Below are 13,271 nucleotides of genomic sequence, written 5' to 3' on the forward strand. Positions count from 1 at the left end.
AGACTGCAGAGGTATTTGTAGGATATATTTTCATTGCAGAAGTCCTCTTTCAAATTATTTCCACATCTGCAGTTAATCGCTAACTGTGGTGAACAGCTTCAGTCAATAGTACCACGTATAGTACCTATTCTGAAGCACACTGGGGAAATAACTTCTGGCAATATGGGGGTCGAGAGGGGGGGGGAAGGGAAGGGAGAGAGGGGGGGGAGGGGAAGGGAGAGAGGGGAGGGAAGGGAAGGGAGAGAGGGAAGGGAAGGGAGAGAGGGGGGAAGGGAAGGGAGAGAGGGGGGGGAAGGGAAGGGAGAGAGGGGAGGGAAGGGAGAGAGGGGAGAGAGGGGGGGGGAAGGGAAGGGAGAGGGGGGCGGAAGGGAAGGGAGAGAGGGGGGGGAAGGGAAGGGAGAGAGGGGGGGGAAGGGAAGGGAGAGAGGGGGGGGAAGGGAAGGGAGAGAGGGGGGGGAAGGGAAGGGAGAGAGGGGGGGGAAGGGAAGGGAGAGAGGGGGGGGAAGGGAAGGGAGAGAGGGGGGGGAAGGGAAGGGAGAGAGGGGGGGAAGGGAAGGGAGAGAGGGGGGGGAAGGGAAGGGAGAGAGGGGGGGAAGGGAAGGGAGAGAGGGGGGGGAAGGGAAGGGAGAGAGGGGGGGGAAGGGAAGGGAGAGAGGGGGGGGAAGGGAGAGAGGGGGGGGAAGGGAGAGAGGGGGGGGAAGGGAGAGAGGGGGGGGAAGGGAGAGAGGGGGGGGAAGGGAGAGAGGGGGGGGAAGGGAGAGAGGGGGGGGAAGGGAGAGAGGGGGGGAAGGGAGAGAGGGGGGGGAAGGGAGAGAGGGGGGGGAAGGGAGAGAGGTGGGGGAAGGGAGAGAGGGGGGGGGAAGGGAGAGAGGGGGGGGAAGGGAGAGAGGGGGGGGAAGGGAGAGAGGGGGGGGAAGGGAGAGAGGGGGGGGAAGGGAGAGAGGGGGGGAAGGGAGAGAGGGGGGGGAAGGGAGAGAGGGGGGAAGGGAGAGAGGGGGGGAAGGGAGAGAGGGGGGGAAGGGAGAGAGGGGGGGGAAGGGAGAGAGGGGGGGGAAGGGAGAGGGGGGGGGAAGGGAGAGAGGGGGGGGAAGGGAGAGAGGGGGGGGAAGGGAGAGAGGGGGGGAAGGGAGAGAGGGGGGGGAAGGGAGAGAGGGGGGGGAAGGGTGAGAGGGGGGGGAAGGGAGAGAGGGGGGGGAAGGGAGAGAGGGGGAGGAAGGGAGAGAGGGGGGGGAGGAAGGGAGAGAGGGGGGGGGGAGGAAGGGAGAGAGGGGGGGGGAGGAAGGGAGAGAGGGGGGGGAGGAAGGGAGAGAGGGGGGGAGGAAGGGAGAGAGGGGGGGGGAGGAAGGGAGAGAGGGGGGGGGAGGAAGGGAGAGAGGGGGGGGAAGGAGAGAGGGGGGGGGGAGGAAGGGAGAGAGGGGGGGGGAAGGAGAGGGGGGGGGGGGAAGGACAGAGGGGGGGGGGGGAGGAAGGGAGAGAGGGGGGGGGAGGAGGCTGAACGGGCCCGGCCGACGTGAAGAAGCCGGGCCTAAGACTTTGGCCGGGGCCTACCCCCAGCAAGATGCCGGGCGGATGGTTGGGCCCCGCCGAAGAGGGAGCGGAGCGGGAGCTGGGGGACGGGGAAATCGGGTGAGAGAGCCAGAGGGAGCGCGAGCTGAACAGGGGGGAAGCCGGAGGCACAGCCAGAGCAGGAGCTGGAGGAGGGAGGTGCAGCCTGATCTTCGCCACCCGAGTGAGCCCATTCGGACAGGGCTAGGGGCGGCGTGCTTCGGGCCCCTCCCACACAGTTTCGGGCGCCTGGAGCTACTGCACATGTCCAGAGGTCCCGGCACTGTTTTCAGTTTGTAGGTACCTGGCTCCGCCCCCCACAGCTCGTGCTGTGTCGCACCGAGGGCCTGGATCGACCTGAGGGAGTGGAGAATACCGAGGTAAGTTTTTGGCGCGGTTTTGAGCGCGGAAATCAGGCGTGGCTCGCAGGGCTGCGCCGTTCTAGGCACAGCCCGAAACTTGACCCCATAGAATCTGAGACCCACATTAATATTTTTCAAGAATGTCCCAACAATTTAAGACTGATGGAAATAGTACAGATACAATATGCGGGTTCACATGTGTAAAACTATTAAAACACTAAGATAGATATCTTAAAGATTTCCTGATTATCTACATTCCTTTCCTTGAATTGCCATTTTGGGTTCCTTCCTTCTTCATACACACTAACTTTGTGCAGCCCATTTAAAGTCAGCTGTAATCAGTTCTCTCTGCAGATACCACAGGTTAATCAGCTACTCAACTGCTTACATATTTCACTTCTGCTCCAATTAGTGTACTTGAAGCTCCCTCCACAATATTAGTGGCAAAACAATGCCAGATGCCCAAGACTCTCACGGCACCAAAAGTGGAGTCTCTATAGACACAATAACAACCCCACAAGAAGTTAATTCAAAACAGATTACCAGCTCAATCCTGCTGCCTTTTACAAGTCTGCATGCATCTTGGTCTGGCAACCCAAATTTTGCCAAGATCTGTCTTTTTCATATTTCTGCCTTCTAATTATAGGTTTTGAACCTATTCATAGAACATCAACTCATCAAAACTAAAGGGGTTTGTCAAAAATCCTTGTATTTGCCCTGCTGCCACTGAATCAGAAGGCTTGTGGGTGCAGGCATTGCTCCAGAACCTCTCACAACAGTGACTATACTTCAGAAGGAACTCATTGGCTGGAAACATTTTGGGGACATAGAAACATAGAAACATAGAAAAATAGGTGCAGGAGTAGGCCATTCGGCCCTTCTAGCCTGCACCGCCATTCAATGAGTTCATGGCTGAACATGCAACTTCAGTACCCCATTCCTGCTTTCTCGCCATACCCCTTGATCCCCCTAGTAGTAAGGACCTCATCTAACTCCTTTTTGAATATATTTAGCGAATTGGCCTCAACAACTTTCTGTGGTAGAGAATTCCACAGGTTCACCACTCTCTGGGTGAAGAAGTTCCTCCGCATCTCGGTCCTAAATGGCTTACCCCTTATCCTTAGACTGTGACCTCTGGTTCTGGACTTCCCCAACATTGGGAACATTCTTCCTGCATCTAACCTGTCTAACCCCGTCAGAATTTTAAATGTTTCTATGAGGTCCCCTCTCATTCTTCTGAACTCCAGTGAATACAAGCCCAGTTGATCCAGTCTTTCTTGATAGGTCAGTCCCGCCATCCCGGGAATCAGTCTGGTGAACCTTCGCTGCACTCCCTCAATAGCAAGAATGTCCTTCCTCAGGTTAGGAGACCAAAACTGTACACAATACTCCAGGTGTGGCCTCACCAATGCCCTGTACAACTGTAGCAACACCTCCCTGCCCCTGTACTCAAATCCCCTTGCTATGAAGGCCAACATGCCATTTGCTTTCTTAACCGCCTGCTGCACCTGCATGCCAACCTTCAATGACTGATGTACCATGACACCCAGGTCTCTTTGCACCTCCCCTTTTCCTAATCTGTCACCATTCAGATAATAGTCTGTCTCTCTGAGGATGTGAAAGGCACCACATAAATAAAAGTTCTATTTTCATAAAAGTATCACAGAATCTACCATCCTACTTTTGTACTTTACAGGAAAATAGTACTATTGTCACAGGGCTAGAACCTCCACTTTTTTTTGCATGCTTAACGCCCACTTTACCGCTGAAATGATGCATAACGCCCATATATCGCCCATTTTGACACAAAATGGAAACTGGCGGGCATTTTTCGGAATCTTATCGCCGAGCGTTACTTTCCCCTATTTACAATGTACATCAATGATTTAGATGAAGGAATGGAGTGTAATATCTCCAAGTTTCAAGTTTGCAGATGACACTAAGCTGGGTGGCAGTGTGAGCTGTGAGGAGGACGCTAAGAGGCTTCAGGGTGACTTGGACAGATTAGGTGAGTGGGCAAATGCATGGCAGATGCAGTATAATGTGGATAAATGTGAGGTTATCCACTTTGGTGGCAAAAACACGAAGATAGATTATCTGAATGGCGGCAGATTAGGAAAAGGGGAGGTGCAACGAGACCTGGGTGTCATGGTACATCAGTCATTGAAAGTTGGCATGCAGGTACCGCAGGCGATGAAGGCGGCAAATGGTATGTTGGCCTTCATAGCTAGGGGATTTGAGTATAGGAGCAGGGAGATCTTACTGCAGTTGTACAGGGCCTCGGTGAGGCCTCACCTGCAATATTGTGTTCAGTTTTGGTCTCCTAATCTGAGGAAGGACGTTCTTGCTATTGAGGGAGAACAGCGAAGGTTCGCCAGACTGATTCCCGGGCTGGCAGGACTGACATACGAGGAGAGACTGGATCGACTGGGCCTGTATTCACTGGAGTTTAGAAGGATGAGAGGGGATCTCATAGAAACATACAAAATTCTGACGGGATTGGACAGGTTAGATGCAGGAAGAATGTTCCCGATGTTGGGTAAGTCCAGAACCAGGAGACATGGTCTAAGGATAAGGGGTAAGCCATTTAGGACTAAGATGCGAAGAAACTTCTTCACTCAGAGAGTTGTTAACCTGTGGAATTCCCTACCGCAGAGAGTTGTTGATGCCACTTCGTTGGATATATTCAAGAAGGAGTTAGATAGAGCCCTTACGGCTAAAGGGATCAAGGGGTATGGAGAGAAAGCAGGAAAGGGATACTGAGGTGAATGATCAGCCATGATCTTATTGAATGGTGGCGCAGGCTCGAAGGGCCAAATGGCCTACTCCTGCACCTATTTTCTATGTTTCTATGGGCTTAACGCTGGGAAAAAATATCACCCGCCCACTTTTTTAGGGCGGAATCAGCAGAATGGGCAAATTCAATGCCCATAATATCACCCCACATTAGTTTCCGCACGGCTTGAACGCCGAGATTCAATATTAACACCCGCCCATTTTTTTTTTTGTAAAAAGCATATTTATCAAAACTAGCAGCCATGAGATCGCCCAGCGTCAATTTCACCACCTCGCACACATATCGCCTACAATATTGCTCGCCCAAAAAACTGCCCAGAAAGTGGAACTAACCGGAACGAATCACAGCGTTATGGACGTCATGTTATAGATCACATGTCGCGTCCTTTAAAAGGCTGCTGTGCTTCAATCTCGGCGGAGTTCGGATGTACTCTGCAGGTTGTTGGAGTTGATGTGAACATCTGCAAAAGCATCTTGACCATACTGTGACCGATTTGAATTGAAGAGGTGTGATCGTCGGGGCATCCCTTGTTTGTGACCAATTGAGGGAAAACAGAGAGCTACTGCAATGGGTCCTGTCCTTTCTCACCCTCTCTTGGTCACCAATTACATGCAGCAGTCTCGAGATCGTCAAAGGAACGCTCCACTGCATTATGTGCCCAATGTAAGATGTGACAGAATGATGAGGCGGACCAGACGTTACACCCCCCGCATGTACAAGGAGAAGCGTTCTTACCTCAACTTGCCTGACACCACCTGCCTTCGGAGACTGCGCTTCCACAAAGAGGTTATCACTGAGGTATGACAGCTGATAAGGGCAGATCTGCAGCCTGCCAGCACCATCAGTACCGTATTGTCCGTCGTGGTCAAAGTCACCGCGGCACTGTCGTTCTATGTCTCGGGTTCTTTTCAGGCCACAACTGTAGACATTTGCGGACTTTCTCAGCATGCCACACATCGCTACATTAGACAGGTCACTGAAGCCCTGTACGCACACAGGAGGGACTTGATCAGCTTCACTATGACCAGGGAGGCACAGAGTGAGAGGGCTCTAGAATTCTCCAGAACTGCAAACTTCCCCAAGGTGCAGGGAGCAATAGACTGTACGCACATCGCGATGTGCGCACCTTTTCAGGATGCTGAGGTTTTTAGGAACCGTAAGGGACTCCCACTCCCTGAATGTCCAACTGGTTGTCGACCACCAGCAAATTATACTGGCAGTGAATGCTCAATTTCCAGTCAGCATCCATGATGCTCACATCCTGCGTGAGAGCACTGTATCTGACTTGTCTAACAATGAACCATAAGATCAATGCTGGATGCTTGGTGACAAAGGATATGGACTTGTCGCCTGGCTGATGACCCCCCCCTGCCTGACACCCACACTAAAGCCGAGAGGCGATTCAACGAGAGCCACAGAGCAACTCACAATACTGTGGAGAAAACCATTGGAGTGCTGAACCAGCGCTTTAGATGCCTGAACCACTCAGGAGCTCCAATACCACCCTGAGCAGGTAGCTCAATTTGTGATGGTGTGCTCCATGTTGCACAACTTGGCTATCAGGAGGGGACAAGAATTACCTGATGAGTCTGACAGTCCATCTCACCAGAGAGACGAGGAGGCGGACGCTGACATCGGCCCAGACAATCAGGCTGACGCTGAAGCCATGCCCCCGCTCCCCTGTAGACTGCATGAAAGGACCCATGGTGGCATGATAGCTACAAGAGCCTTATGTCAGGAGCTCATCAATGATCGCTTTGCCTGAAAGAACGTTGGTGTTACAGGCAACTCTCGACTATCCGGGTCCCTCGGGGATCAGGCTATTCCGGATAAATGATTTTGCCGCTAGGGCAAGTGCACGTACTTGCCGAGAATGTTTGGTTCCCAAATTTATAACTTGATGCTAGATTAAATTGCTGGAGTCAACGACCCCTCACTCAAATCAATGTTGAAACTAGTTCGAACACCAACTCGACGAGCCTAATCCCCAGTCATTCGGTCGGTGGAGAAAGTGCACAGACTAGCCGGACGGTGCCAGCATGCAGGGTCCCCAGATCCTGTCTAGAAACCCGAGCTCATTCCCCGCTAGTGCTGCGAACAGGCCCAGCGGCAAGGCTGAAAGGTGAAATGGCCAGTCTAAAGGCTTCAACCGCTGGAGATCGAATGAGACTCGGCTTTGCTTACCCCCAAGGCCGGGCAGCACCCTCAGTGGCGGACAGGTGCAGAAAGTGGTCAGCGCAGGACTGTGTGTAGGGTGGGTTTAATGGTCGTGTGTAAGAGCGCGTTAAGGACCAAAAATGAGTAGTTTGGACTAGAGCTTTGCATTTCTCTCTGTTGCAGTTGGGATCAGCTTGTTATCCGGTGCAAAGATTAGAAAAACAGCGAAATGTCCATCTCGGTGCAGCTGTATACAAGTCACTATCACAGTTTTTAAAAGTGCCGTTGCAGCGGGTTCTCCGTTAGATCTGTGTACGGATAATTGAAAGTTGCCTGTGTTTACAAGGCTGACACACTGCTGGGTGTGCAGGTCATACATCAATGGTGAGCATCACCTTGGTGACAGTTAAAGTTTAAGTTGATTGAAGCTAAGAGTGATTATATCCTTTGATGTAAAGGAATCATTGGCGTGCAATTGTGCAGCTATCTGAGCCATTGTGCTACAAGGTTTTGTTAAATAAAAAACACTTAAACCGAACATTAGTCTGAAATCATCAGTATTTCTGTACAAACCAATCCTTCTTCCCTCCTCCCCCCCCCGCCGCTTCTCCTCCCTACCTCTACCCCTTCCCCTCCTGAATCCAAGCTGCCTGGCCGAGGAGGTCCTCAGACGATGCTTCATTGGGGGGGGGGGGGGGGGGGGGAGGGGTGATGGCCAAAGCGCTGCTTGGACAGATACGGGAGAGGACGGTCCCGAGGTGGGAACGTGCTCCGAGCCAGAAGCAAGATGTTGCTGCTGGCTCTCGTGTGGTTGGCAATGGGAGTGCGGCACCTTGGGGTGCAGTGCCACGCTCTGGGACCACTGGGAGCCCTCTGCCACCAGTGTTCCTGGCTACCAGCTCCAGTGCCTCCTCCATCCCTTCCATGTTATATCTTATTTGTTGGACAAAAACTCGGTGCCAGCTATGTTCTTGGTGCTTAGTAGGCTTTTTGCTGCTGGTGAATGTCCGCCGTGCCTCCCACAACAGCCAGACAAGCACACACCACAGCCACACACACTTTCAGTGCCTCTGAGCTCCCTCGCTCTGACTCCTCTTCTGCGCATGTCATGATGACCCTTGACCTCCTGAATCGCTGTAATCGAGCGTTGCCATATCTTTTTGCTAAGGACGGTCACACTTTACGGCAGAAGGTCCAAAAAATTTTACGCTACCGCCCATTTGATATCGCTCGCGGTAACGCCCATTTTTTAAAATGGCAACCAGGTGTTTTGAGAATGGGCTAAAAGCCGGCGATCTGAAAACCTTTTTTAACGCTCACGCTGGAAATAATACCCATTTTGGGCGATGTGCAAAAGTGGAGGTTCTAGCCCATAGTCTCTGAAAGAAGTTTGATTAATCACAAACTGCGTATGAATCTGTACATAGAAATACAGAAGTTACAACATGGAACAGATCATTCGGCATTTAACCCCCACAGGAACAAATAATTCTAATAAAATTTACCACCTGTTCCTATATCCCTTTATCACCTTTTCCCTCAAAACCTAGAACATTTAATCTTGAATGTTGGACAGTTTCTGCCTAACCCTGAAGCAAATTCTAGTCTCACAATTTTCTTCTGCCCACTGTTCGAAATCTTCCATTTAATCTTTTATCTATGGCCATTCATTCTTGACTCAACAGCTGGAAATAGTCTGTTTCCATCTATCCCATCATATCGCCCTATAATTTGCATTGTTCTAACAAAAAAAATTCCAAGTCTTTCTTTACATTTACACTTCCTTTGGAGTGGAGGGTGAAGGACAAAGAGTGTTCTCTTCAATTAATCGATATGTATTGCTCGCGGTATCCAAAAGAGCATTACGCGGTATCTGACTTCTGTCATAAGTACCCAATAGTGTTTGAAACTAGGTGCAAAACGTGGGTTTGTGTGGAGGAAGTTTCAGTCTTATTCCAGAGTACTTACCGTAGCTTGATTCAAAACAATAACATGTATGCCTCGACCTTGCTCTTTAACTTCATCCTCAAGGACCTATAATGGTAAACAAAAGGAAGTACACCAAGTGAAGCAATAAGTAGGGAAGCTGCCCATGGGATAAGGTCATTTCCCCCACAGGTGACTGGGTGAATAGGTTCATAACTCAGGTCGGAATTGAAATGGTTTTCATACCTGAAATAACACACAGATGAACAGTCTGTCCTTTATGAAAGACTGCCAGTATGTAAGCACTTTGCACCATTTTTTTAAATCATCATTTGCTATGTTACAAAACAGGATTAGCTGAAACATTTTCTTCAACAGAGGTGCAGAATAAGCACACATCATGACTCTTATTTCATTAGTAGCTTTTTTTTGTAATTGTAAAATCAAATACTTTTTATAGTATAAAACAGGTAAACTGCAAGGAATGAAAGAAGAGATTCAGCTGCTATTTGCAACAAATACAGGAGTTCCACCTACAGGCAACAATCTGCTGGTTCCATCGCAGAATTTGAGACAGCAGAAAAACTAACACCATTGGTCAACCAGCCTCCTCCAATTGTTCAACACTCCCCTTCCAGTTATTGAACTCACACTTATCTGGCCATACTAAAATAAGTTTCAAAAGGGAACTGTGCAAAACAATGGGTCAGATCAGTTGTTTTAACTTACATAGTTTATTCAATTCCTGACAAGACTGATAAGGTGACATCTCTTCTTTTTTAAAAAACAGTAAGAATCTTGCGTGAAATGAGTACAGACCACAAACCCGCACTCTAGGAGCTTGGTTGACATTACAAAACTACTTGCAATTTGACAATCTCATTCAAAAAGGGTAGCTGGGGTGGACAAGGAAAATTCACAGTATATAGTTGGGCCTTATGTATTTTGTTAGGGCAATCTAGCAGGTTTCTCCCATCTGGTATGCTACATCTGACCAGGGAGCACTTGGGTGGAACCCAGAAATGTTTCATTGTCCAGTACAGGTTGAACTTCCCTTATCTGGCACCCTCGAGACCTGGCCTGTGCCGAATAAGGAATTTTGTCGGATGAGGGGAGGTCAGTGGCCCGGGGGCAGGGGGGGGAAATTAGGTCATCAGGCCCCAGCGGGCAGAGTGTCGGCACGGGCCCAAAGTCGGGGTGGAGGTCGGCCGCGTTCTGCCACAGGAATCATGCCGGACGAGGGATGGTGCTGGATAAGGGAGTCCCGGATAAAGGAAGTCCAACCGCTACTGACTTACCTCACTTGGCAAGTACAAACATGAAATAAGATTACAAAAGCAAAATACAGATACTGGAAATTTGAAATAAAAACAGAAAATGCTGGAAATACTCAGGTCAGGCAGTATCTGTGAAGTCATGGACTCAGAAATTTACATAGAAACATAGAAAATAGGTGCAGGAGTAGGCCATTCGGCCCTTCGAGCCTGCACCGCCATTCAATGAGTTCATGGTTGATCATGCAACTTCAGTACCCCATTCCTGCTTTCTCGCCATACCCCTTGATCCCCCTAGTAGTAAGGACTACATCTAACTCCTTTTTGAATATGTTTAGTGAATTGGCCACAGGTTCACCACTCTCTGGGTGAAGAAGTTGCTCCTCATCTCGGTCCTAAATGGCTTACCCCTTATCCTTAGACTGTGACCCCTGGTTCTGGACTTCCCCAACATTGGGAACATTCTTCCTGCATCTAACCTGTCTAAACCCGTCAGAATTTTAAACGTTTCTATGAGATCCCCTCTCATTCTTCTGAACTCCAGTGAATACAAGCCCAGTTGATCCAGTCTTTCTTGATATGTCAGTCCCGCCATCCTGTGAATCAGTCTGGTGAACCTTTGCTGCACTCCCTCAATAGCAAGAATGTCCTTCCTCAAGTTAGGAGACCAAAACTGTACACAATACTCCAGGTGTGGCCTCACCAAGGCCCTGTACAACTGGAGTAACACCTCGCTGCCCCTGTACTCAAATCCCCTTGCTATGAAGGCCAACATGCCATTTGCTTTCTTAACCGCCTGCTGTACCTGCATGCCAATCTTCAATGACTGATGTACCATGTCACCCAGGTCTCGTTGCACTTCCCCTTTTCCTAATCTGTCACCATTCAGATAATAGTCTGTCTCTCTGTTTCTACCACCAAAGTGGATAATCTCACATTTATCCACATTATACTTCATCTGCCATGCATTTGCTCACTCGAAGTCACAGAAGGAGGCTATTCGGAGAGAGAAACCGAGTTAACATTTCAGGTCGATGACCTTTCATCAGAAATAGCTTTTTAAAATCAGCTTAGAACAGCATCTTCATCATAGGCAGTCCCTCGGAAATGAGGAAGACTTGCTTCCACTCTTAAAATGAGTTCTTAGGTGGCTGAACAGTTCAATATGAGAGCCACAGTCCCTGTCACGGGTGGGACAGATAGTCGTTGAGGGAACGGGTGGGTGGGACAGGTTTGCTGCACGCTCTTTCCACTGCCTGTGCTTGATTTCTGCATGTTCTCACCGATGAGACTCGAGGTGCTCAGCGCCCTCCACTTAGGGCAGTCTTTGGCCAGGGACTCCCAGGTGTCAGTGAGGATGTTACACTTTATCAGGCAGGCTTTGAGGGTGTCCTTGTAACGCGTCCTCTGCCCATCTTTGGTTTGTTTGCTATTAAGGAGTTCAGAGTAGAGTGCTTGCTTTGAGAGTCTCATGCGGACAATGTGACCTGCCCAGCGGAGCTGATCAAGTGTGGTCAGTGCTTCAATGCTGGGAATGATGGCCTGGTCGAGGACGCTAATGTTGGTGCGTCTGTCCTCCCAGGGGATTTGTAGGATCTTGCGGAGACATCGTTGGTGGTATTTCTCCAGCGACTTGAGGTGTCTACTGTACATGGTCCATGTCTCTGAGCCATACAGGAGTGCGCATATTACTACAGCCCTGTAGACCATGAGCTTGGTGGTAGATTTGAGGGCTTGGTCTTCGAACACTCTTTTCCTCAGGCGGCTGAAGGCTGCAGTGACTGCGATGTTGAATGTCTGCTCTTGTTGATAAGAGGCTTCCGAGGTATGGGAAATGGTTCACATTGTCCAGGGCCACTCCGTGGATCGTGATGACTGAGGGGCAGTGCTGTGCGGCGAGGACAGGCTGGTGGAGGACCTTTGTCTTACGGATGTTTAGCGTGAGGCCCACGCTTTCGTACGCCTCAGTAAATATGTCGACTCTATCCTGGAGTTCAGCCTCTGTATGTGTGCAGACGCAGGCATCGTCCGCGTACTGTAGTTCGACGACAGAGGTTGGGTTGGTCTTGGACCTGGTCTGGAGATGGCGAAGGCTGAACAAGTTCCTGCTGGTTCTGTAGTTTAGTTCCACTCCAGCGGGGAGCTTGTTGACTGTGAGGTGGAGTATGGCAGCGAGGAAGATCGAGAAGAGGGTTGGGGCGATGACGCAGCCCTGTTTGACCCCGGTCCGGATGTGGATTGGGTCTGTGATGGATCCGCTGGTAAGGATCGCAGCCTGCATGTCGTCGTGGAGCAGGCAGAGGATGTTGACGAACTTTTGGGGGCATCCGAAACGGAGGAGGACGCTCCATAGACCCTCGTGGTTGACGGTGTCAAACGCCTTTGTAAGGTCAAAGAAGGCCATGTATAAGGGCTGGCGCTATTCCCTGCATTTTTCCTGCAGCTGTCGTGCTGCAAAAATCAAGCGACGGTCCCGCAACGGTTCAGCACGGTTATTACACGAGCAGCTGAGCCACGTCGAACGTTCGATTCCTGCCATGTTGAGTTAACTGATCGAGTGATGGGTAGGCAACTATTAGCATTAGGACATCGAATTCAAGGAAGGGGGAAAGGGAGGGGAGAAGAGAAAATCATCTAGGATTCTGGTCCTTGATCACACTTGTTAATGTGGAGGGTCAGGGGAAGACACAATGGCTTATGATTTCATGCCACATGAGGTGTGTGGTGAATTGCCTGCCATCACTTACTGTCAAGGCTTACGTGAATAATGGCTACTTGGTCACTGTACTGGAGGACAGCCATTCCCTGTGGGCCCAAACAAGAAGTCTGTGACTTCAAGAAATTTAGGAGGGGAAATTTTAAAAAAGCAAATTGGGGAAAAAAAATCTGCGCACACAGAATCCGCCTCTCCAAAGAGGAGCTTAACTCAAGAACACAACAATAAAGGATTTAGCGAAATACATACAGCAGTCATATTTCTCTCCTACCATGCAAAATTAAGTAGCATCTCACAATACTCAACCAAATTCAGAGCAGAAATGAACTATGAATGTAAATGCTCCTCTTATGCTGGTTTATTACTTTGACGTTTACTTCCACTGACAAAAAGCTCCTCATCTCTCCATACCTTTAACCTTGTCGACAGCAAGTCAGTGTTAGGAACAATATTGGGGTGCGCTGGAGTGTACTGACAAGATGAAATAAAGCAGC

General features: G+C 49.9%; 1 protein-coding gene across 5 annotated transcripts in view; it reads right to left on the reverse strand.

Annotated features, from left to right (window-relative positions):
* Positions 1–13,271, reverse strand: part of pomgnt1 (protein O-linked mannose N-acetylglucosaminyltransferase 1 (beta 1,2-)) — a 104,581-nt gene that overhangs the window by 54,699 nt on the left and 36,611 nt on the right. For all 5 annotated transcript variants that reach the window (XM_070886845.1, XM_070886841.1, XM_070886844.1 and 2 more), the window contains one exon: positions 8,830–8,895. In XM_070886845.1, coding sequence (XP_070742946.1) covers positions 8,830–8,895 — 66 coding nt within the window. The remainder of the gene's footprint in view (positions 1–8,829; positions 8,896–13,271) is intronic.

Source organism: Pristiophorus japonicus, chromosome 8 (assembly GCF_044704955.1).
Source record: "Pristiophorus japonicus isolate sPriJap1 chromosome 8, sPriJap1.hap1, whole genome shotgun sequence".
NCBI lineage: Eukaryota > Metazoa > Chordata > Chondrichthyes > Pristiophoridae > Pristiophorus > Pristiophorus japonicus.